Source organism: Meleagris gallopavo, chromosome 12, assembly GCF_000146605.3.
Source record: "Meleagris gallopavo isolate NT-WF06-2002-E0010 breed Aviagen turkey brand Nicholas breeding stock chromosome 12, Turkey_5.1, whole genome shotgun sequence".
NCBI lineage: Eukaryota > Metazoa > Chordata > Aves > Galliformes > Phasianidae > Meleagris > Meleagris gallopavo.
Genome location: NC_015022.2, coordinates 7,525,492 through 7,549,654, shown reverse-complemented (window position 1 = coordinate 7,549,654; position 24,163 = coordinate 7,525,492). Strand labels below are relative to the sequence as shown.

The 24,163-nt window shown below is 41.1% G+C and overlaps 1 protein-coding gene across 3 annotated transcripts in view; it reads right to left on the bottom strand.

Annotated features, from left to right (window-relative positions):
• Nucleotides 1-24,157, bottom strand: part of CIB2 (calcium and integrin binding family member 2) — a 35,272-nt gene extending 11,115 nt beyond the window's left edge. Inside the window, exons 1-3 of one of the 3 annotated variants that reach the window (XM_031555293.1) lie at nt 24,050-24,157; nt 15,302-15,336; nt 4,252-4,363 (exon numbers count right to left, since the gene is read on the bottom strand). In XM_031555293.1, the coding sequence (XP_031411153.1) occupies nt 4,252-4,341 (90 nt within the window). In that variant the 5' untranslated portion in view covers nt 4,342-4,363; nt 15,302-15,336; nt 24,050-24,157. Of the gene's footprint in view, nt 1-4,251; nt 4,364-9,931; nt 10,124-15,301; nt 15,337-23,000 lie in introns of those variants that run through there. The other 2 variants (XM_003209377.4, XM_019619436.2) reach the window with 2 other exon arrangements.
• Nucleotides 24,158-24,163: the final 6 nt, after the last annotated feature.

Here is a 24,163-nt window from a genome sequence, read left to right as displayed (position 1 = left end):
TTTATGAACTACCTCACTCACCACTGCAGTGAATGACAAGGCCTGTGAGGATCAATGAAGTCAGAGCATCAGACAAAAATGGAAAGCAGCAGACTGTAAAGTGAGTGAAGCAAAAATCATTCCCCTCCAGAAAGCCCTTTTATAACCTACTCTACTCTTGACACAAAGACTGCTGTATCACCAGATACCAGCTTGAAGTTTCTATTAGGGATGTATACAGCACAATGATGATGGCCACACGTGCACTTCCACAGATCATATGTGACCTCTATGATCAGGCTCCATTCCTACATCCAGCTATGAAAAAATGACAGAGATAAGGCAAATGAAATCAGTTTTGTTTTGAAACAATCTTTCCTTTCTACATGGTTTCACACTGAGCAGCTCAGTGTGTTGCCACATATTTTCAGTACTAATTGCTGCAATCTCAGATATGCTTACATACTCTCGTTAATTTAGTAGATACATTTGCCTGCGTAACCACAATGGTCAAAATTAGAGAACAGAGACTACAATGAAACAGTTGGAGTAAACTAGATCTGCTAACTTCAGTGTAATGGTAGACCTAATCAACTTAAAGTATCTGCCCCTTCTTTATTTATTTATTGCTTGCCCTGACTTTCAACTTAAGAACCATGAATTAGTGAAAAATTCATTACCAATTTAAGTAAGTTCTTCTTTGAAACACAGGTATCATATTTAAATTCACCCTGGCTCAAAACATTAATGCATGAAGTAAAGATGTTTCTTTATACTAGCAGAATCTAATTTAGAAAAGTGCATTATTGATTCTATCCATTTGTCAGAATCTGCAGTGGTATTGAGCTGAACATTGCCAGTAACTAGAAGTGTAATGTGCATATGAAAAAAGCCAGGTGCATTGAAATTAGCACTAATTTTATTAAAATTCAATAGACATTTAGTTTGTTTGTTTCTATTTTGAGATTCAAATATCAGTTTAATCTTTGTCTTGATGAGAACTTACTCAAGAACCAACACTAACAATTTGTTTAACAGTCTGGAAAAGTTGGAAAGGTTAAGGACTTTTTTTTTCCATATTAACTGCAGTAAATAACCACATTGCTTGGAAAATGAACTCTGCATGAAAGACTTCTTTCTCCTCATCTGTATAGGAAGTAGTAAAATTCGTAGTGACCACAGCTGGTCCAGGTTTATGGCTGATAACCCTGCTGGCATTTTAAAATCCTGTACTGATAATATTATGAAAGACGTGGTGGGGCAGGGGAGGGAAGTAAGATCTACTATCTTCATTTGACTGTTATTTTACTGGAAACAAGCTCACTATGAACTCTTACAAACTCTGTTCCTGAAATGAGTGGTTAATCAGCAATATTTCTAAAGTCTTCCATGTCTCTTGAGATTTGGGAGAGAATTATTAAATTTGACAGCAAATTTTGTCCTGTTGCTGTCATAGAATCAAGTTCAATTTCCCTCATGATGTATTCTAAAGCTGGATAAGAAAGCTTCACGGACTTGAAGGGGTGCAAGAAGATCAATTTTGATCCACTTTAAATACACTTCTTTAATCTGCTCCCTTTACCACCTATGTTTGCTATGGCAGCAAGATACGCTCTTGTATGTGAAAATCTAATTATGGTTCAAAACGAAACTTACATTTTATATCTCAGTTTAAGCATTCTGCTGTCCTGTAAAAATAGTAGTTAATGTTTTCATAGAATCAACAGTTTCCTAAGTGTCTGATCCTACAGCATTAAAGCAAATAAAACCACATGTGTGATTATCACTATTCACTGTCTTTTCTGAACTGAAGGCTGAAATCAGCCTGTCTTGATTTCTCACAAAGCAAATACAGGCCAGCTGGCAGTTAAGGGCTTCATAACCGAGCCAGAGCAGTTCATATTGCATTACCAATATCCTAGAGATTCAGGCTCAATAATAAAATAAAACTTCAGAAACAGTGATCTTCCACATCAGAAGCACCAGTACAAACACCTAAGACACTAAAGCAGCGAATAAGACATGACCTGCTAAAGAGAGAGAAAACTACTTGCAACAGTGGATGAGTGAATCAAAACCCCTTAAGAAAGATGGATTTTAATTACAAAGATAAAAATGCAATATGCATGTATAAGCAAAAATACTAGCTGGCTTAATACAATCAAGATACTCCCACAGTGATGTGAAGCACAGGCTATTTTATCCTGCCAGGTACTGACAAATCCACTTACTTTACATTCATATAGGTAAGATCATTAGTTACTTGTGATACTGTATACTAATTTGCACTTTTATATATGTCTGCCCATCCAACATGTCCGCATTTCAGTAAATAATCCTATTTCAACAAAAATAATCTTCATTTTGACCTAGCTGGTAAGCATCATATAATTGGCTCTTGCTTATTGCTAAGAATAAGTCCTTTTAATTAAATAATCTCAGACAAATCTCATAGGGACATTAAAAATAAATTCATCTGGTCTATGGATTGCCTCTAAGGGGAAAAAAAAAAGTAGAACACAGCAACTATCATAATTATCAGTTCATCTAGATCACCAGCCTAATTCTAACTGGGAACCATAGCAGATAGGGGAAGTATTTTCAAAAAGGTGAGTGCAATGGATATTTGGGGGACTTCTGGAGTTGGAGATCACATACAAATCATAAAACTTATCAGCAACTGTGGAATTCTGCTCTATAAAAGCACTTAAATCATTTCTGATGACATTCATGATGTCTCCAGAATGTCTCGTGGTAACGAGTTCCTCGATATTTTCATGTGCTGTATCAGCCATCTATCTGATAACTTCATGAAATATCTCCTTGTCCTTTTGAAAAGTAGTACATAATTGTTCTCTTTTTGTTCACCTGCTTTTATTATTCAGCTGAACCTATGAGGAAAAAGAAGGCTTAGAGAAAGCCTTGTAATTCCCAACTTTTATCTCCATTATCTATTTAATATGCATCATCACAGAACCTATGGGCCCTTAAGCCTGCTTGTGCTAGAACTTACCTCAGGCTACTGATTTAGATGTCTAATTATGTTTTAAACAATCTAATTCTGGATAATCAGCTTAGAAATTGGTATTGCTATCTCCACTTGGGATTCAGTTTGAGGTAAGTAAAACACAGGGCACCTTTGCAAAGTACTGTGGATTTCTCCAGATTTGCCTGATTTCTTTATTTGTATAAGAAAAAAAAAAAAACAAGCAAACATTTGTGTTATATAAAATAAAATTTACATGAAATATTTGTATGAGATCTGAACAGTTAATGCTCAATAAGATATTTTACGCATTGATGAACTGAAAAGAACATTTCAGCAAGATCTTTATACCATCTATTTTCAAAGTCCGTAATTACTTTTCCGGATGCACTTTCTTCTTCATTAACTACACAGGCACATAACTTAGGGTCTTTAATAGATATTTCAACATATTTGCACACACAACGTCGGAATCAAATGGTTTATGCTGTTGCTGCAGTTAACATCTCGTTAATAAACAAACCTAGAATTACCCTACTAACTATCCTGTTTCTACTTCACACAGAGCAGCATAATGGACAAAGCATAATTTTTGTTTAAACTCCAGTACCTACGTGATTTATTAAATGTCATTCATTTCGTTAGAGATGAGCTAGGAGGGTCAGCTTTGTAAGCTGCAGAGGACAGAACTGCACTGATACCCCTGGCAGTCAAGGACACTGAGTGTGTCAAGGACACAGACGATGCAAACAGCTGGTAAGAAACTAACCCAGAGCTGGACTGTTTAGCCTTAGGAGCTGCATAGCTTTGGGAGTTCAAAAGCTGCACAGCTCTCTACCAGTTGATGAAAGAAACATTTTATAAATTCTAGGAACAGCCTGTTCCTATCACATCATAGGTTTCATTCCTGTAACTATTTAAACAACAGAAAAGTACATACTCATATTCCTCAACTAAGCAGTGCTGTTAAGGGAGTCATTACCAAAACAACCCCGTCAAAGCCCACTAGCTTCTAAAGGACACTATATACAAAGTGGAAAGAGTATAAAATTTAGTTTTATTTCCTCCTCATTTCCTTTACATTCTATTCCAACTATCTATGCAAGAGAAACATCCACCTAAATATTTTCCCATTTCTGTACCTGGCTATGCCCTAGAACAGTAACAGCAAAGGAAACACCTTGGTTGCCACACTGCTTCAAGGCACCAAACTTACTTTGCAAAACCTCTGGCAGACAATTTACAGAGCTAACAAGGTGCAGTTTGTAAGCAATGAGAAGCCTTACCTTTAGCTCAGGCATGTTTATTATAAGCTGCATAGGTAGTTTAACATCAGGATCCTTTGTATAGTCCATGGGCACAACGTTTGGTGCCATTTCATGGTACCGGCCATGCAACCTGTAAGCAAGTAGAAAAAACAGCCAACTTAAATAACCAATTCAATTCATATGGTATAGAATCATGGAATCATAGAGTAACGTGAGATGGAAGGGATCCACAAGGATCACTAACTCCTGGCTTCAGACAGAACCACCCAAAATCCAATCATCTTTCTGAGAGCATCACCCAAACACTCCTTGAACCCCCAGCAGGCTTGATGCTGTGACTGCTTCCCTAAGGAGCACGCTCCAGTGCCCAGCCAGTCTCTTCATGCAGAACCATTTCCTAACATTCAGTCTCAGCAATTAGACACAAATCCAGCTAATTGTTTTTTTTAAGCATACAAAGCTAAACCTGCCAAATTTCATCTTTTTGAAAAGCTTTGATGCAGTATCCAGCATAACTCAATGTGGGTAACTGATAGAAAAACAACAGAAGTCCCTCAGCCTCCTTTGGAGTTCTGAGAAAGACATACATCATATAGTGAAAGTGTGTTAGTCTAGAGCAGTGATACTCTAGCCTTCATGCAATCCATTGGTGATAGTCTCTCAGACTTGGATGGAGCAAGTACCACAACCAATATGGAACCAGCCCCAGCAGCCATCTCCCAGGAGCTGCACTGATAGGCACTGTGTGTATTATTGTTCTGACACATCTCTCAGTAACATTAATTACTAACTGGAAATGGTTTACCATTAAACCCCTGTGCCAACAGCTCTAACGTTTCTTCTGTTCTTATAGAAGCAGAAAGCACTTCAGAGGATGATCTGAATTCATAAGCAGTTGTGACCTGGCTGGGAAAGGCTTTGTGTTCTTTCACTCAGTATGTCCCTGAACAGGAAGCATATCTGATAAATACAAAGTGGCTTTGGCTCTCTGCCCTAGTCACAGAAACAGTTACGTCTTATCAGAGGAGCAATGTGAGGTTTTGCAGGGCTATTTAAGTACATATAGGTTTGGAAAGGCTGCCATTTACCATAAACAGATCGTTATGTATATTCATAAGCTGGTCTGCAACCAGCCTCACTGCCCTTGCGATGACTACAAATTCTGCACTATCTGCTTTTAGGAATTCTTGTGGATGCCTACATCATTACCTTCCCATTCCTGGATGTGCTCCCTTTGTTGTCAAGACAGGTAACTCTGCATTGAGGATGCAAAGGAAAACCTGGTAGCACTTACTAGTGTTTTCCTTCCCACAGATGAGAATAAGAAGAGATGTAGTAACAAATGTTTTAACAGGCAGATGATTCTCTGTTCCTTCAGATATTGGTGTATGTTTCAGCTTAATGTACTAAATCCTGGAGTTAAAGCCATGATTCCCTAACAAAGTGCTAACAAATTAACTCAGCCCAAACCCAAACTACTGATCTGCTCTCGCAGGCATTTCAGGTCTTCCCACTGACCCATTTCCCTAGCATAAGCACTAACTCTTAGGAAACTACTCAAAGTTTCAAGAAATTGATGAAAATAGAGAAGTTTCACAGCTCCTTGAGGGAGCTCACACAGTTCTAACACTAATGCTGCTTGTGTATTTATATCAAATTAATTTGCTACTGATCTTGGAGAGAAAGTCTAATTGTCCCCAAGGTCACCACTGGGTGTGTTAAGGTACAGAGAAGCTACTTGTGTAATGAGAACTCTGTGCTGAAGGAGTGCTGAAAACAAAAGATAAAAGCTTGTAATGGCTCACTGATTAGAAGGAAGCAAGCAGAGGCTTTAAAGTGGCCTTCAGAACCTAATGTGTATAATGTAACATCTCACCAAGCGTAGAGCTGCCTCCACAGCACTGGCCACTTGATTTATGTTATGAAGAAGAAAGAATTTCATTCAGGAATGTATCTCTCCTATTTAATGCTAAACAACATGAATGTATTCAATGTACACTCAACTTTAATAATACCACCCAAAAGACTAACTTCTAGATTGCTTTTGCATATTCAATAGCAGTGCAGCTTCACTGGCACAACGAAATTTAGCCAAGAGTGCCAGCAGACTGTCCAAGTAGCTCGGAGGAGTTGTGGGTTGACCTGGCCAGAAATCAACTGTAGAGAATGAAATAAAAAAATTTCCACCAAAATCAAAGCTACTGCCTCTCGTTCAGATAGAAGGGTTACACAGAAGAGTTGTAGAACAGCTCCTGGTAACATGCAGGGAACTCAGTGCTTCAGAGACCAGAGCAGCACTGATGAGCCTGTCCATAGCCCTGGAGACAGGCCTGAGTACTCAGCCCCTCTGAACCTCTGGAGACAACAGCAGCTATGAGCAAAAGCAACTGCATTTAAGACAGCATTGCACAGACTGCAGGGAAGAATGCATCATGCTGATGAAAAGACAGAGATGGGAACTTATTTACAATTGATGCTATAGTGCCCTGGTGATGCAAATTGTCAGGATGCACACACTAGCAGGCTGTTGCCTTGAAGCCTATGGACACCAAACAGAGCAGAGCTCCACATGCAGCAGTGGATGAGCTCTGAAGGAGAACTCAGACCATGGAGAGCCTCTGCAGGAGCAGGTCCTGGGCTGGAGCTGCAGCCCGTGGAGAGGAGCCCACGTTGGAGCATGAGGTCTGGGGGAGCTGCTGCCTGTGGGGATCCTTGCTGGACCACACTGTTCCAGAAGAACATGTACACATGGTACAGACCCATGTTAGAGAGCAGGGCTTGACAAGCTGTGGCCTATGGGCCACACAGGATCTGCTGGGGAAGGACAGCATCCCGTGGGAAGGACCTATGGAGAAGGGGAGCAGAATGAGAAGGAAGGAGCAGCAGAGAAGTGTTACAAACTGCCTGCTGCCCCTGTTCCCCTTCACTGCTCAGTGGGAGGTAGGGGAGGATGGAAGCGGGTGAAGGTGTTTTCAGTTTGCTTTTATTATCTCATGGCCACAGTAGTAGTTGCCAATAAATTACATGAATCTCTGTTATGCTCACTCTGTTTTGCCCATGACGATAATTGGTGAGCCATGTCCCTGTCCTTATCTCAACCCTTGAGACCTTTCCCGTTGTATTTTCTCCCCTATTCCATTGAGGAGTGGACGTGAGTGAGCCACGGGGCACAGTTCAGCTACCCATCAAGGTGAAATCACCACCATCACACATTCACTTGCTGCTTTTGCAATGACAATTACACGTTGCATGCAGTAACTAATACACAAATCTCCACGGTGCAACAATTCCTCAGAGAATTACTGCCTCCAAAGATTGCAAGGTGTTAAAGCACTCTCTTAGAGAAAAGGGCTATATATAACTGAGATAAAACAGCAGGAAACATAGTGCTGCATCTGAAGGCAGCAGATAGGAACATCATAAAGGAACTCAGGTCCCAACTCAATAGATGGCCATGTGACAAATGGATACAGAACAAAGAATAGTGAGATATGTGTAGGAATAGCTGAAAGGGGAAACTGAAATACTTTCTACCTTCTTTGCTTTCCAGTCAAAGTCATTTTCATTGTTTGTATAGAATAAAAAGCTGCACACCAAAATCAGATCTATAAAAAGGCAGTATAAGAGACAAGTTGGATAGATGAGCCTTCTGCCAGCTTTTAGTTAATGTCAAGTGCTCTTTCATCTCTGCAATGCAAAATGAAGCAGTACAAACTCACTCAAGCCAATACTAAATAAATATCCTCCAAAAACACCTGCAGTAAAATAAAAAAATACTGCATGAGAAATGTCTTTGGTGCATAATTTATACCAATAAATTTATTCTAGAAGATGTAGTCACTAGGAAGACTTTGTCTTTCAATACATGTAAGAGTAAAAGCATTCACATAACTACATAAAGCTCAGTGCTTCTTGTCCTGTCACCGAGCATCACAGGGAAAAGCCTGGTTCTACTTTCTTTCCATCCTCTCCTCGAGTATTAGTACACATGGACAAGATTCCCCCAAGCATCCTCTTGGCTAGCTGAAAAGATCCCTGCTCTGACATCCCTCATAAGAGAGGCTCTCCAGTCCCTCCACTGTGCAGGAGGCACTTTGCCCAGCTGTCCCCAGTTTGTTCCATTCCTCTCCTGTACTGGAGAGCCCAGAACTGAACACAGTGCTCCGGGCTCCAAACAGGTCAGTACTGAAAATGAGTTATTCTCACCTGTGCCTAGCAAACCAGGTGCAACGTGACTGAAGAATTATAAAGGAAACTTTATGACACAGAAGGTGTAGGTGATAAAGAATGGCCTAGAAGCCTTTCATTCGGGGGGCTAAACAAGCTTAACAACAGAATAGAAACATAATTAACAAGAGCAACATCAGCTTCAGGATGTGTGTTCTTCTGTTTGTAGTTTCTTAGACACAATTAGAAGATTCCCAATGGTGTAAAGCCCCCCCAAATTTCATCCTCCCGGCAAACCCCATTTTCCCCAGAGCTGACAAAAGCACAAGTTCACCCTTCTTTATGTAGTCCAAACTTTTTGAAAGACAGGAGGTGTTAGGATTGCATAAGCTGTGTTCCAGCCTCTCCCTCCATCTGCACAGCAGCCTGCTCCAGAGGGGAGATGCATCTCAAGCACTTTTTTATATTTGCTCCCTTATAAGGAAGGTTTTGCAGGCACATGTAGGAAACGTCAGCTTATCTTCCCAACTCAACTGTCAGGCAGGTTTCAGATTTAAAATCCAGCATATCTGGATGGGCCAGACTGGCTTCTCTGAGCCTTATCTTTTTCTCTTCGAAGACACGTCAAGGAACAGGCAGAGAGAACAAGAATTACAGAATTACAGATGTTCTTCTGTAAAACTGGCCAGCTGGTGCCCAACTTGGTGATTTAGTGCCGTATTCCTCCAGCAGCTGTCTAGCTAGGATAAGTCAGTCTCAAATTATAAAACAACTCTAGTTGACAGAATTTGTGCTTTTGGGCTAGAAGAGACGTCCAAGAAATCAGGGTTTGAATGCTTTGGTATTTGCCAAATAGTACTAGTCAGAGGGAGAAATAGAACCAGATGGGCTGGCTAGCAGGCAAGCGTTAATACTGGAGTTAAAGGCTGGCTGCTAGAAAATCTGGTCCACAAAACTGAGGAAGAGAAACACTGCCTTGCAGGAGACAACTTAACCACTCGTTCCCATCTACAACCACAAGACAAGCATGTTAAGCAAACAGATGAATTGCTGCTATGAATATGGTGTGGTGGGCTTTTTTGTTTGTTTCCTAAGCCTCTTTTTTTTTTGCCCCCCTCTCTAATAGATCTTTTCCAGTACAACAAATCTTTTCTGAACAGTAATGCCAACTACTGAGGTCCCAACGATGCTGGCTGGAATAGAATTTCACCCCTCTCCTTATTTATTTTAAATGGTATGGGGGGGATATCTATTTTTAAAATTTACTTATACCAACTAATCCCATTGTCACAAACCTTGAGTACAACTGGCAGCTACATTGCATTCCACATTTGCAACTTTGTCTGCTACCTACTGATAGCTCTTAGGACTTCACTGCTTGAATATCAGTTCAGCTTGTTGCTAATTTTGCACATATATATGATTTTGTAAGGTTGATCTTCAGTGTCTGATTCACTTCTGCTCAATGTTTTTTAGGATTTAAAAAAAAATACACTCACATGTACCTTAGCCAAGAAGTTCGTGCACTTACATAACAGAGGCAGGAAAGGGCTAACACGTGCAGGAATACACAATCAGCCTTCTTCACAATAAAGATATGTTGCATTTGTTTGTTCTCTCTTATCCACAAGAGTAGCCACTCATGAAGGAGATCTGCTTTCAGCAAATTCACAGTGGCTGCTTCTGAGCATGCATTACGTTCTAGGCATCCAGGAGCTGATCCAGTGTTCTGGAATCTGTCTGTATGCTGAAGTTGTGCCCTGAAGTTCTGGACTAAATTTCCACATTCTGAGCAACAAAGGAGCATGTTTTCAAAGCCCTAGCATGTACCTATCAAAAAAATTAGTAAGGTTTTAAACGTTTGTCAGCTGTCCTCTAAGCATTTTAGATAATACATTCTCAGCAGTGATACAAATATCTACATTACCCACCAGACTTCAGCACCCTTTTGTCCTGGGCTCACAAGTGCTGTCCAATGAGTTGTGTGAAGCACTTCCCAAGGAGTGTATTTTTTCTGGTGATTAATAGTCACCTGAAACTCCAATAACAGTGTATGGCTTTTCTCTTCCACCAGCCACGTTTGCCTCTTCTGCAGCCCATACTGGCGTTTCTTCACCTCCTAGACTGTTGTTCTGTTGCGCTCATTTCTTTCTCACCTTACATTCATGAGCTGTCCTATTTGCTGATAGTTTATAAACACATTGCTTTGCTTTTCACACCTGGATTATCAATGAGGAGAACATGTCCAGAGCCCCCCAACAGCATCCTGCATTTATATGGTCATAAGTTGATCATAGTACCAAAGTCCTATACTAAGTCAATCTAACATCTCTCTTGCACAGAAATGCACAGTGCAGCTCTCCTCTCCTTTCCTCATTTTCAGCTGCATTTTCTTGCTCCAGCACTCATCCTTTAGAGAGCAGTTTCAGGTCATTAAATCAGCCAATAAATAAATAAATAAATAAATAAATAAAAAGAGAGAGATTTATTGTTGTTTGGGTTTTCTCAGAGGCTATTTTTCCCCAGGGAGGGAAGGATAAAGCCACTTAGCCTATTTCACCTAATTGCAGTGTCATGCTGTTTTACATGAGATTAAATTCATCTAAATTGGAGCTGCAGTACTTATTCCTTTACCCCCATCTAAACAACTGTGTCCCTTCTTTTGGATCATCACTAATACTCACAGGAATAGGTGGTGAGCCAGCCAGCCAGCCAGAGAGGTTCATTTCAGCCAAAAAAACGATTAGCTTTTCTTTGGCAAGATTACTCCTTGCTGGATCAACTCACTGAACTCAGCAGCTGCACTAGAAATTCAGTTCAGACTAAATAACCTTGGATCTGCATTTCCTTCATGCCACTTCTGAAAGCATTCTGCAATGCATAATGAAAGGCACAGCAGTATTTACTTGCTTTCTAAATTGCACATATGACAAATCAATAAGTGCCAATTATTGAGGGGTTATAAAACCTTTTATTCCCACCCAGAGAATTTAGCCCATGCTGAAACACCTCTTGATTCTACTCCATCCCTTAGACAGCAAGCAACAGCTCATACTTAGCACAATAATACAGTCAGTGACAGTTATATCTGCCGTATCATAAACACATCATGTATAGAGCTTCTCAGTAAGTAGATACATCACACTGTGAGGATAAGGCAGAAGAGGAAACATAACAATTCCAAGTGACTGTTCCTCCTCCTACAACTTCATGCTATTTCAGAATTACTCCCATGACTTAATTCTTCTAAGCACCTACATCAAACATTAATATCCAGTTTGGTATCTGGTACTTTGGAAACAGAGCATCTATTATCCACCATCCATTAACCTAATTTCTTACCCCAAGAATATCTGTTTCTCTCAGATAATATTCTGAGGTTGCACAGTTTCTCTTAAGTAGATTTTTTTTCACTTTTTTTTGTACAATATTGCACAATCATGCAGTCAAAGGCTCCCTTATCTCCCATACACAGTCCATAAGAAGGAGGGTTTCCTTTGGCCTAACAAAAATCACATAATTGAGTCTAAGTGCATGCTTTGTTCTCTTACCAGGGAATAGATGTTTTCCTTACAGCTTCACTTATACAATCTATTAGGCTTTCATGGTACTCAAGTCAAAGAGTTATATGCTCTTATTGGAAGAAGCTGCATTTGTATTTTACAATAAAGTATGAGAGGGCATTATAATTTGTATCACTCTTACACTCTGGACATTAGTGAGTGGAGAAAAACAGCAACATAAGGCTATTTATTTACATTTCTTTGCTTTTTAGAAAACCAGTGCTCATTAAAGCCTGTCAGGGTTATTTTAACTCCAACACCACTTGCCACAGTCAACACTTGACTGTGTTTTAGCTGGTCTATTTAAATGACCAGGTCTATCAGGTGACAGTGACATCTCTCAGATACTGTGAGCCTCAGGAAGTATGCAGACCTGTATTTGCACTGCAACAGGATGCAGAACCTACAACAAAGATCAGTTTTAGCATTCTGTAGGAAGAAATAGCTTCAGTTATCCTTACCAGGCAGAGCTTGCAACATAAACAAAGGGAGTATTCTCCTCACACTTAAAAGGCACCAAAATATGAAGTCTGGGTATAACAGACAAATTAAAGGGGCAATTTGTCAAGGTGCTTGGTTGCACACAGATGAGTAACAGAGTAAGAAAGTAAACAAAGAGCATTCAATTCCTCTCCCAGACAATCTTTTTGAGATAAAAAAAAAAATCTTGTTCTTAAGTAGCAGGAGAATCTTTTCCACAGTTCTGTGCTGCTTCCCTCATCTGCAAGTCCTATGAATCAGCGACGACCTCTACTCTGACACACTTGCAAGGCAAGGATTTAAAAACAAAAATCACAAATTATCTGTGAATGCTGTTTCAAATCACACAGTTCTGAAGGAGATCCAGTCCAGAATAACACGACATTTTTCCTACCTTTGGAACAACCTCTCCTGAAATCCACAGGGTCTCTTTCAAAGTACACTCTATGTATTTTCTCAGCTGCTCACGATGGCTCAAATTTACAGTTTGGAAATGCAGTTTTCCAGATGTGACAAAGTCTGCCTGTTCAGATTCAGCAGTTTCCTAATTACATCTGCTGGGGAGATGCTTGAATCCTTACTTCCTCTCTATAATTATCATTTTACAGTTCTGCATCCATTCTCACCTGACAAGACTGCATTCTTGCTAGAAAATTAGTCGTATTTTAAATCATATTCTTTAAGTCAGGCCTGTTCTACACACACTCTAGATCTCTACCTGTGCAGATTTTTCTTCTCTAGATGTGTGTTAGCTGTACAAACACCAAAAACTTATCTACCTCCTTGCAGCAGAATTATACTTTCAGGGTATCCATTTCAATATTTCTCTCCCAAACAGGAAAGAGAACAATCCTTAAGCGAAAGATGGCACAGTGTCACACTTTGATAACTGCTTCCCTTGGAAGGGCCCAAATGCCCTGATAGACCAAACACAAGTGACAAATCCGAGCTAAAGTGCTAAGATAAAATCCTTAGTTTGTAATTATTTCCCTCACTGGAACAGGGTATGAATATAAGTATTAATAACTGCTTATTACATTGTGTTGGTTGTTTTTTTTTTTCAGTTTAGACTTCAAAGAGAACTAGAGAAATGCAAAGCAATTTTCTTTTCATTTATTCAGTCCCAGTTAATTTCTTTCACAAGCTGTATAATGAGATGCTCATGTGAAGCAGAAGAAGAGTATTTTCTGGTTTCTTTCAGGGCTTAGAAAGTGGCCAAAGGTTTGCTTTGCACAGAAAGCAAGACTAAGCCATTTCTGCTTGGTTGTTTTTTTTCCTGGTTGTATAACGTGTGTATCTGAGATTTGGTGGCTACACATGGACATCTTTTATTCAGTATCCAACTACTGCAACTAATGACACTACAGGAATATCACTGACACACAACTGCTGTTTCAGACAACTATGATGACAAATTCTGCTGCTGTCAAAGTCATTGTTCTTTAAGCAGAACTAACGTTACAGCCCTGACAGAACGTACAATGGCCACTCGTAGTTATTTGAGCTGCAGGCCTCTTGTAGGGTACAAAAACACAGCATGACACTTCTTTATAGCTAACAATTGTGTTTCATTCCTGGAGGTTTGCAGCTAAGGAAAGCTTGGTTAAAGAAGTCACCTCCATGGTACAGTTACCCACGCTTGTGAAGCCTTGACTTGCTCTGAGACCAGTCTCTCTGGTGGGGCCACCCTGCATTAAACTCATATTTAGGGCCACCACACAAGCTCTGATTAGTTCAGTCACATTATAACCTGACATGAAACAACACTGCACTTAATTTTGAACCATAACAGTTAGATAAAAGGGACACAGACCAAACTCAGCCCTGGCATTGCTATGTTCCTACTGCACAGTGGTCTCACAGATGCTGTCCATTGATCAGGAGCAAGTGCTTCTTTGTGAGCAATGAGAACAAAATATGCCAAAAACTAACTCAAATATCACGTTTTTTTTCCCCCTGTAAAAAAATAAATCATCCCATCTAATACCATACCGTTACTTTTTGCCTTGACAGAATTACTGAATGTCTTACAGAGGTTTATGCCAACAGAGCTAAGGCAGAGAACATTTCTCACGTAGACCACATCTATTTTTGACTTGAGAGAAGTTCCCAGTGTTTATGAAAACAAAAGCTGTTTCCCTGATACCTCTTATATCTCAGAAACGATTCAAATCCAAGAGTCCTGGAACATTGTGAGCTCCTAGGTCTGAAACCACAGATTCATCCTCCCTCCTTATTAGGGCAAAAATCCTCAAGGAAAACAAAAATACGAGTGGAGCTATGTTGTATTTGCACAGATCCTTAGTCTGAAGGTTAGAAGATCAAGAATCTATGGCAAGCTCCAAGGCAAGAAGTCGGCACAGACAGACAGGAATGACTTTGGGTTGACCCAGTCCATCACAACTGAAACAAAACAACGCTATGTACTTCAAGCACTGAGACCCACAACTGCTTAACTGCGATCCCAGCCTTAGCAACTTACTAAAGAAAGAGTTCCTATGGAAACAAATCAGAGGACACATCTCGGTGTTTATGTTCCACCAGCTTTTCTCATGCTGGAGCCCATGCTAAAGCCCACATTGACTGAAGAACAAGCCCTCACTTTACACCTGAGCAGAAGAGCAGTACATTCCTCTCATACAGTCACAGCTTCTCTACTGATCCCTAGAAAAACCTATGGTATGGACATTAACCTGACATCTTTTTCCTTAGATACATTTACATACTATGCATGTATCCCAAGTCCACTCCTACACTCATTCAATTATTCAAAATAACCAGCTTCCTCACTAGTCAGAAAGGAAGATTTATTTTTTTCCACATGGATTATGAAGAAAAATGTAATATAACTCACTTACCGAAGGATTTCTTTCCTAGTGAAGAACGTGCAATCCTGTAAAAGACAACAGGTGTTACTGTATGAAATGAACACTGAAAGTAAGTGCAAATCATTACTTTTTAATATTTTTGGAAGGAAACTCAGATCTGGCAGAAAAAACGTTAAAGATGCCATTTGTTTACCATCTAGTTTTGATTCAGAAAGCAGCATATGCTATAAAATCATGAAAATATTCTAAGGACGGGGCTATCAGGAAAAATTATATTCTTAGAGTGGAACTCCTGGAGAAAAAACATGCAGTTTGTTTGCAAATAGTTGGACACAAGATGATCTTTGAGGTCCTTTTCAATCCAGGCCATTCTATGATTCTACAATTCAGTTTGCTGAAACATTCCTCCAATGTGAATTGATCAGAAGAAAAATTAAAATAAATAAAATATAGGTGAAAAATATTGGACAAACAGATCTAGAACACAATAAATAACGAACAGATTAAGAAAACTATCTCGTAACCTGGACTCTGCAATTCACTCCTTATCAATGTCAGAGTTTTGCTAGGAGAACTGGCACTTCACAAGTGAACGGCGATTTGAGCACTGAAATATTTTGCACTTTGTGTATTTCTACATGTCACAAAACAGGTTATATTAGCAGGTGTTGCAAAAGTCAGACACATGCATTAATGGAAGGAAACAGTCCCTAATTTCACTATATTATCTACTAGATGCTAGGGGCAAATTCTGCCCTGCCTCCAAAATCAGGAACAGTGGTGGCAGTGAAATATTGGGTGACCAGTTCAGCTTCCTTTTCAGGCCATAGGTTTGGATAATATACAGCTCTGTGTCACGGAGCTACCAGCTGCTGGGGAAAGAGCATGGAAGCAAATGCTCCAATGACAAAGGCACACAATCCTTGACGACCAGCTGCTCTCACAGGCCCAGGGGATGTGGCAGACGTGCTCAAAAATTCAGCCTTTCTCCTTTAATGTAAACATTTAAAATATATAATAAAACGCAGTTTGTGACAAGATAAGAACAGCAGGCCTGATCAGCCCTACTGAAGAGTATATATAACTGTTATACCCTCACTCCTGTTCTGCACTTCAGGCAACGAGAGAAAATTTCATTTCATTCCTAAGGTGAGAATTAATCTGGCTATAAATGCTTGCTGCTTCAAAGGAAGGGAAAAGCGAATGATCACAGCTATCTGAAGCAATCAACCAGCTTGTCTCAGGTGTCCAGGTAAGGTATCAGTCCTGCCTGGTATCAATTACTCAGTTTGCTTGTTCTCCTCTGTATAAAGCAGCAGCAGAAGAGCTTTCCCCTCCGTGTGTTGCACAGCAGAATAGTGTTACAAGGCAGCACAGGAAGGCACCTTGAAAGCTGCTAACAAAGATGTCACATTGTTTGGAACTGCACAAAGTGAAACAGGAGCCAGCTGGGAAAGTCTTCATTAATTCCAACCTGTTCACTACTTACAATCAAACTGCCACTTAAGGATGCATCATTTACTGGTGAAAGGCAGGTACAGTCTCACAGATGATCGTGATGCTCTGTGCAGCAATCATCCCGTAATTATATAGGCTTGACGAAACAGCAGGCACTGTTATTTAACTAGAAAGCTGACAGGGAATTGATACGCAAATAAAGATGAAAAAGACAAGTTACCCTTCACCTTCCAGAATCTTGTGAAAACACCACTGAGAAACTTTCAAAACATTATAATCTTTTTTGCTCAATTGTCTGTTTTTTGCACCTTCCAACACAGTTTAACTTATACTATAAGCACTGATATAAGGGACAGAGTTAAAGCAAGTATCTATTGGTGGCAGGAAAGAGGTATAGGACTGCCCTTTCTGTTGTAAGCACAGCCCCAAGTTGGATTGGAGCCACCATGGAACACAGGTCTAAGCATAATTCTATTTTGTAGTTGCTGGAACAACAGCAATTTAATTCTGATTTAATTAAAAACCTTCAGGCAGTGAAGCACGGAGGTGATTCATCCAATTTTCTTCTGTCTACTTCATTCATACAGAAAAATACACAATGATAGACAATAAGTAGTAAACTAACATGTTCAATTAACAAATGTCACAGAACACATTTGTTATCACATAGGCTGTATTTTAGTTAATCATGGAGTTAAAGAGCAACCTGCCTACTCTACCTGAGCACAGGCTAACTGCTTAAAGAAATGGGAACGCAGTTTTCATAATGTGTAGCAATTCTAGATTTCTGCCAAGAGTTTATCTTGAAAATATAGGCTTTTCTTTCTAATTCTATGCAATGTCCTGAAACACTACAGCAGGCCCTTACGGCTTTCAGTTATTCAGAACAGAGGTCTTGCCTTGAAACGTTACTTCCTCCAGTGCCTGGGAGAAAAACCTGCTTCTCTTCTAAGATCTGCTATCCCACTTGCTCTGTCCATGTGCCCTTAGAAGTGAGCTAATTGCAAGTCCAATATAAAGGATCACTAATGGTTGTTTGGAGATAAGATACTACTTCAACAAATCAGCAATTATCTGCTTAACGTCCTTATGGCTAATAAAGACAGTGAATATCATAAAGCAAACAGAAGATTTCCTATTGATTTTAATGAGATCATTAGCTTGTATAATGGGACTCTATTCTCATATTTGGCATTTAGGTGGCTTAACTGGTTCTTAAAATATTCTGCTGAGAAGAGACTCAGACAGCTGGTGCACTTGGGTTGTATAAATCACTGAGTCATAGCATGGCCTCAGTTGGAAGGAACCTTACAACCCACCCAGTTCCAATCCCCTGCCATGAGCTGGTTGCCACCCAGCAGGTCAGGCAGCGCAGAGCCCCATCCAGCCTGGCCTTGGGAACCCCCAGGAATGGGGTTCTGGTACTGTGACCTTCTGCCAGTCACTCTGCATTGCTTGTGAAGCAGAATTAACCATCTCTGTCGTTAGAATTTCCTTTTAAGACCAACACAGCAACAGAAGGGTTTTGCAAAAACAGAACTGATAAGTGTTTTACCCTTTGACCTGCTGTGTCAGGTGAATGCAAGTTTAGGACAGATGGTAACATAGAAACAGTGGTCTGCTACCTTCCTATTAGCCTTCAGGACTTTATCACAAGCTCCTAGATTAGTTCTGCTTTATATTTAGGTGGACAGGATTTGAGCAAAAAATAGGAGTAGAGATAATGATACTGAGAGCACTGATTAACTAACCAACTTTAATCTCATGTGATATATATACAGAGCATAAGGTGAGGCATGCTTCCAGGATCAGAACACGTGACTTGTTCTGTGGCATCTACTGCCAATCAAATAAAACTGATTTCGTACAGAGAAGGTAACATTTATCAGCAAGGAAGAGAAGATAAATTGAAGAACAGAAACGAATGAGAAAACAGCAACACTCAAGTGTGCAGAGGCATTTCTTGCACCGACTAAATGTATATTTCTCCTTTACAACAACACATGTACGATTATATGCATAATTTCAGGAGAGCAGGCTTATTCTGCTTCTGCAACAGCTACATCAGAAAGCTTTATAAGCAAATAAGTGCAGCCAAACCAAAGTCCTTGCAATGCAAAAGTCAGTCCCAATTTGACAGTCTCAAACAAATGCCAACAGGCCACAGACGAAGCAAACCAATGATGAACAGGCACTCAGATAGCATCCTCAGGCCAAGACAGATGAATCCCTTTTAGCTATCTCACTGAGCAGCTTTTAAGAAATGAGAGGTGCTCAGTGCTGTATTTCAAATATTAACGTCGTACAGCAATATTTCAGAGGTTTCATCTGGAAAATCCCACGTGATCTTTAGCACTGTGGCAAAAAGACTCGGTGTGCCTAAGAATACTTCAATTGAAACACCATGAAAACATCATCGTATTAAATAATCACAGATCAAAAGTTAAAAGGTGCCAGATAAAATGAAATGAGTTTTCATGCGGTAGATGTATTATTATCTCCATTCTGTGCAGAAGTTCTGTTTTTGGATTCTAATTGCCATACAATTGAGGCCAGTATAGAGCTGTTGTGTGAGACTGAATCAGCAACACATTTATATGTATTTTCATCACCGTGCAGAAAAACACATGCAGAAAACCCCTGCAGCCCCCACTGAGTTTCAGCAGGCCAAACCTGCAGCTGTGAGAAGAAGCAGTGGGGCACTGGAGTGAAAGCAGCCGGACATAAGCAAGTACTAACAAAGAAACAGACTGTCAGCAAATGCAATTTTGTTCAATCCATAGATGCAGCAAACAGCAACCTGAAACCGGAATGGGGCTGCAGGATGATTTCAAAAAAGCCTTCCTTCATTACTGTGCTGCTGGAAGTTTGCACATTAATGGCAGTACTTTATCAAGGGGAGAAGTGCTTTTTGCACTTCTGATCCTGGAGGGCCTGTGATGAGTGTGCTTTTGGCACTCTTGCCCCCTAAGTTGGGGCATTTTCATCACAGAACCTGACTGAGCCAAGCACAGCAGATATCTTCATGACTTAATTTCAACTTATATATGACATTTCTGTACCCGATTTCCTCTGGTTTTGCACATTCCTCATGAAGTATAGTTTAGTCCCACTCTGACATGTGTTTTAATAGAAGGAAACAGTTAGCTCTGCAATAGGCACATTTTTGTGGAAAAGACAGCACAGTGATTATTTCACATGATTGCTGCTTTCTGCACTACTGCCTCGAAGACAACTGGAACAAACACCATCCTATTTTGTGCTGCATGGAATAGCCTACAGGAAACAATCCAGCAATTAACAAATGCAAAAATGATTGACTTAGAATAAAGAGAATGATCTGAAATAAAATATTTGTGTCCTATATTCTCCAAGTTATGCCTATTAAGGGAACAATTAGAACTGAAATCATATCAAATTCAGAGCACTTACTGAAACAACCACAGTGAAAGCAGTGAGATTGCTCCAAGAGCAGTCAGGCCAAACCCAAGCACAGCCTGGAGGCATTTCCTGTTCAATATAATGCAGTGCACTGAGGCCAATATATGGCCCTGATACTGCTTTTGTTTAATGCCCTCATTTCCCACTGCTTCAAGTATCTCATACAGCACCACTCACAGTTAAATTCTCGGTTCACTACTTTTCTCATTACGGAACTTGGCATCCAGAAGTAGTCCTATATACAATTTCTAGAAGTTTCATTTTGAAGTGCTATTTGATTGCAGTGAAATACACCTTTCTTACTAACACTTACCTTTTCTCTACCCAGATCTTGGGGAGATTTTGCATTTTATGTTAAAAACAAAACCACCAAAACAGCCAAGTACTCTTAAGGGCACAGGAAGCAGAAACCACTGTCTGGCATGGTTAACTTGGTGATGAGGTGAATCTCTAAGAGAAAACCAACGCTTGCAAAAGCCCTACTCCTTAGATTACCCTGATGTTTCACTAGGTTCATGTAAATGTAAAGAGCTGTCAGCCAGAACACCACCAGTTGAGTAAGTTTCCAGATGATATAGCAAGGTGTTAGGGGATCTGCAACATGTCGCTTTTTCTTCAGTTAATTGGCTTCTACCTATTCTGAGTATTAAAAAAAAAATAATAAAAGAATGATAAGAAGATTAATGTCACCGAATCATATCAAGCACCTTCTCCACAAACAGCTTCAGCTGGCCCTCCCACCAGCAGCCTTACTGGGGACTAATTGAAGCAGCCATCTATTTGAAAACTCTGAGGTCATCTTCTGGGTGAACAGATTGGCAATTATTTCATTTAAATGTTGTGTTAAAAACTGATCTTTCAATATGGTTACTGTTACACTAAGATGTTCATAAATGGGCATTTCTGAAAACTTTAGATGAAATGAGGATCTTTTATTTCATCAATAACACACTGCTGGCCCAAAATCAGTGTATGCCAGCTCCTCATGTAGGTGATTTTGCTGCTGCTTAACCTTTAACTCATGACATATAAAGCTGCTTACATGTGAATTTACCATATGTTAAGCAAATAAACTTCTCACTTTTCCATCCTCCTTTTACCTATCAGAAGTAGTTCCTATGAAACAAGCTCTTAAAACATAACCTACAAGGTAAAAAAAAAGACCTCTCTACTAAAATAACATTCAGGTGCTATAAAGCCAGAATAACTCATGTTTAAAAGATGGTAATGGCGAAAGTTAATTTATCTGTATATACTTGACTGTGCACTGGGGTACCAACATGCACAATGGATTGTTGCAAAGCATGTTTTACTCCTTCTAGTGAGCTGTAAGTCCTCCTGTAACAGAGAAATGCACCAGCCTAACCACTGCGAGGCTCTGAGATCAATTACCCAGCATTAGGAAAGGCAGGGGCTGCACAAGCCATTAGAGGAAGGCAATTTCTGCATGAAGAGTAATGAATTAGGGATGACATTTAGGCTCTTGCATTTGCCAGTTTATGTCAAGAAGATAACATTAATTACATTTAGATTTTGTTTTGTTTTGCTGCTGTTGGGCTCTGTTCTGTGTTCACTTTTGAAGATAGAAGGAAGACAGACAGTAGTGTTTCACAGGTCTGTGATTCCCCTTTTGCCTATCTAGCAAGGATGTAAAAAATAGCCTTTGAGGATCTTTGACAGCCAAGCCTAAGACCAGTGCCTTGGACTAACAAATTACAGTGATGGACTGCTGGTGAGGGTGAGATATGCGACAGAGTGGAAATTAAAGCAGCTCCATTTTCATGTTTCATACAATGATAGCAAGAACAGCACATGTATGAATCCCTGCTACCAAGAGGATTAGGAATTTAATAAGAACTTCATATGGAATTTCATAAGAATTTAATGTATGCTTATTGTCGCCCCTGGACAACATTTCATAGCACACTCAGCACACACCCCCAGACCGACTCCATCTGGATAAATCTTTTCACACCTGTGAAAAGCCCATGGTAGCACTAACTGCAGAAATAATAATAATAATAATTAGTATTTAAAATCACAGTTTCTAATTCAGGGATAGAAGTAAAGGTTCAGGAAGGCAAACATAAAGAGTTTTACTTTTGTGTGCCCTGATGTCCCTTGCTTACCGGGAGAAATTAAACGCTGACTTCTCAAACTGTTAATTCTGCCTGTATTCATCACTTCACAGAACAGAGCAATGCAAGCAGCCCTGCCTGCACCTTGTAGCAGGCATTCGCCTGCCTCCTTCTCCAGCAGACTTCTATTTCATCTGCTGCCCAACTTGGGTTTTCAGAAACTCGTTCTAGGTGTACACAGTGCAGACGGCATCCCTCAAACCATCTCAGTAAGGTCTGGGGTATGCTAAAATGTGGATAAGACTGGAAATCATTCATCACCTGGAGCATGGAAAATGCAGCTGGTGTGACTGCCACAAATAAAGTACCACCAATAAAATATCCGTAAGGCATTAAATGAGTACATCTTCTGGTAAGAAAAAGAAATTACCACTCAGGAGTGGATAAAAGCACTATCTATTTTGGATTTACAGCAAGCATATTGCTATGATTTACTATCAGAAGTGAAATTAGGCATAGACCTAGACACATCCTATTTTTTTCGCCCCTACTGACAGAGAAGTTAGCACGGGTTATAAAAAGGTTATTGATACACTTTCCCTTCTTTAGGAAACGCTCAGTAAAATGATTACAGAAGAAAAGTGCCCTTCCCAAGCCGGCCACGAACGTTAGGCTGTTTCCTAGCCCAGACGCGAGGGATCTGAGGGATCTGACTCCCACCCTTCTAACACAAGGCACCCGAGCTATCTTACCTGGTAGGCATCCAGCTGCTCATCAGTGAATATTGTCTGCTTATTACCCATCTTAGAAGAAGAATTCTTCCTTTATGCAGATGCATCCCATAGGAAGCAGCCGGGCTGCTCTGTGCGGCGGGCATTTAGAGCACGGATTCCCTGCGAACGCGCCGGCAGAATCGCGAAGCCTGCATTGAAATGCTTTGGGCTGCGGAGGGAAGCAGGACTGGAAAACCTTTCACTCGAGCGCACCTAGGAGGCAGGCGCTGCAGTCACAGGCAGGTGGCATGCGAAGGCAGCGACGCCATTCTCTCCGTATTTCAGATGCTTCTCCACACAGAGCTCTCACGACTCCTAACGCGCAGGGCTGTACGGTTAGGGACGGCTTCGCAGCCGCTCCGCTCCGTGCTTCAGCGCGCCCCGCGCAGCGCCGCCGCCTCGCAGCGCCGCCTGGCGGCCCCTGCAGCGCCCGGCACCGCAGCGCTGCTGCGCACACGCGCAGAGCGAGCGAGTGAGCAAAAGAGCGCCGAAGAGACGCGTGCACAGCACGAGCGAACTCAGGCACGCCGCGCCGCTGTAGGCTGAGCCCAACCTTCCGGCTCGCGCTCCTTCACCTGCCCCGTTTGCATTTGTTGTTTTAATTCAACGGCTGAGCGTTAAGCAACATTTACTCCTGGCATAAGTAATTGCAACAGATCGATGCTTTTCTGTGTACACAGCCAGGCTCTAACCCTAACGTTATCGGTACCGGCTTTCATCGCTTCACACCCAATTACGTGCCGGGCAGAGCGCTGCAGGCTGAGTTCACACCCCGCCCCGAGCAGCGCGAACCGAGCGCCGCATCCCCGCTTAGCGACTAACGGGACTCGGCGCGAAACGCGCGCCACAAAGCACGGCGCATGCACGCCTGAAAGCTCTGCTCACTCCGTGGAGAAAATGGCGCATGCGCAGCCGTGCCGAGGGGTCGGACGCAGCCCTACGGCCCCCTTCCGCGGCCTCGCGCGGCAGCGGCGGTCGGTCACAGGGACACTAGTGTCAGTCACACGGACAGCGGCTGTCACACACACACCGGCGGAGTAGCATTCCTCGCTGCCGGGACCGCTGCGCTGACGTAGCCCGTCCGACGGCGCGGGCACGGAGATCGGGAGCGCGGACCTCACAGCAAAGCGCGGGGCGGAGCC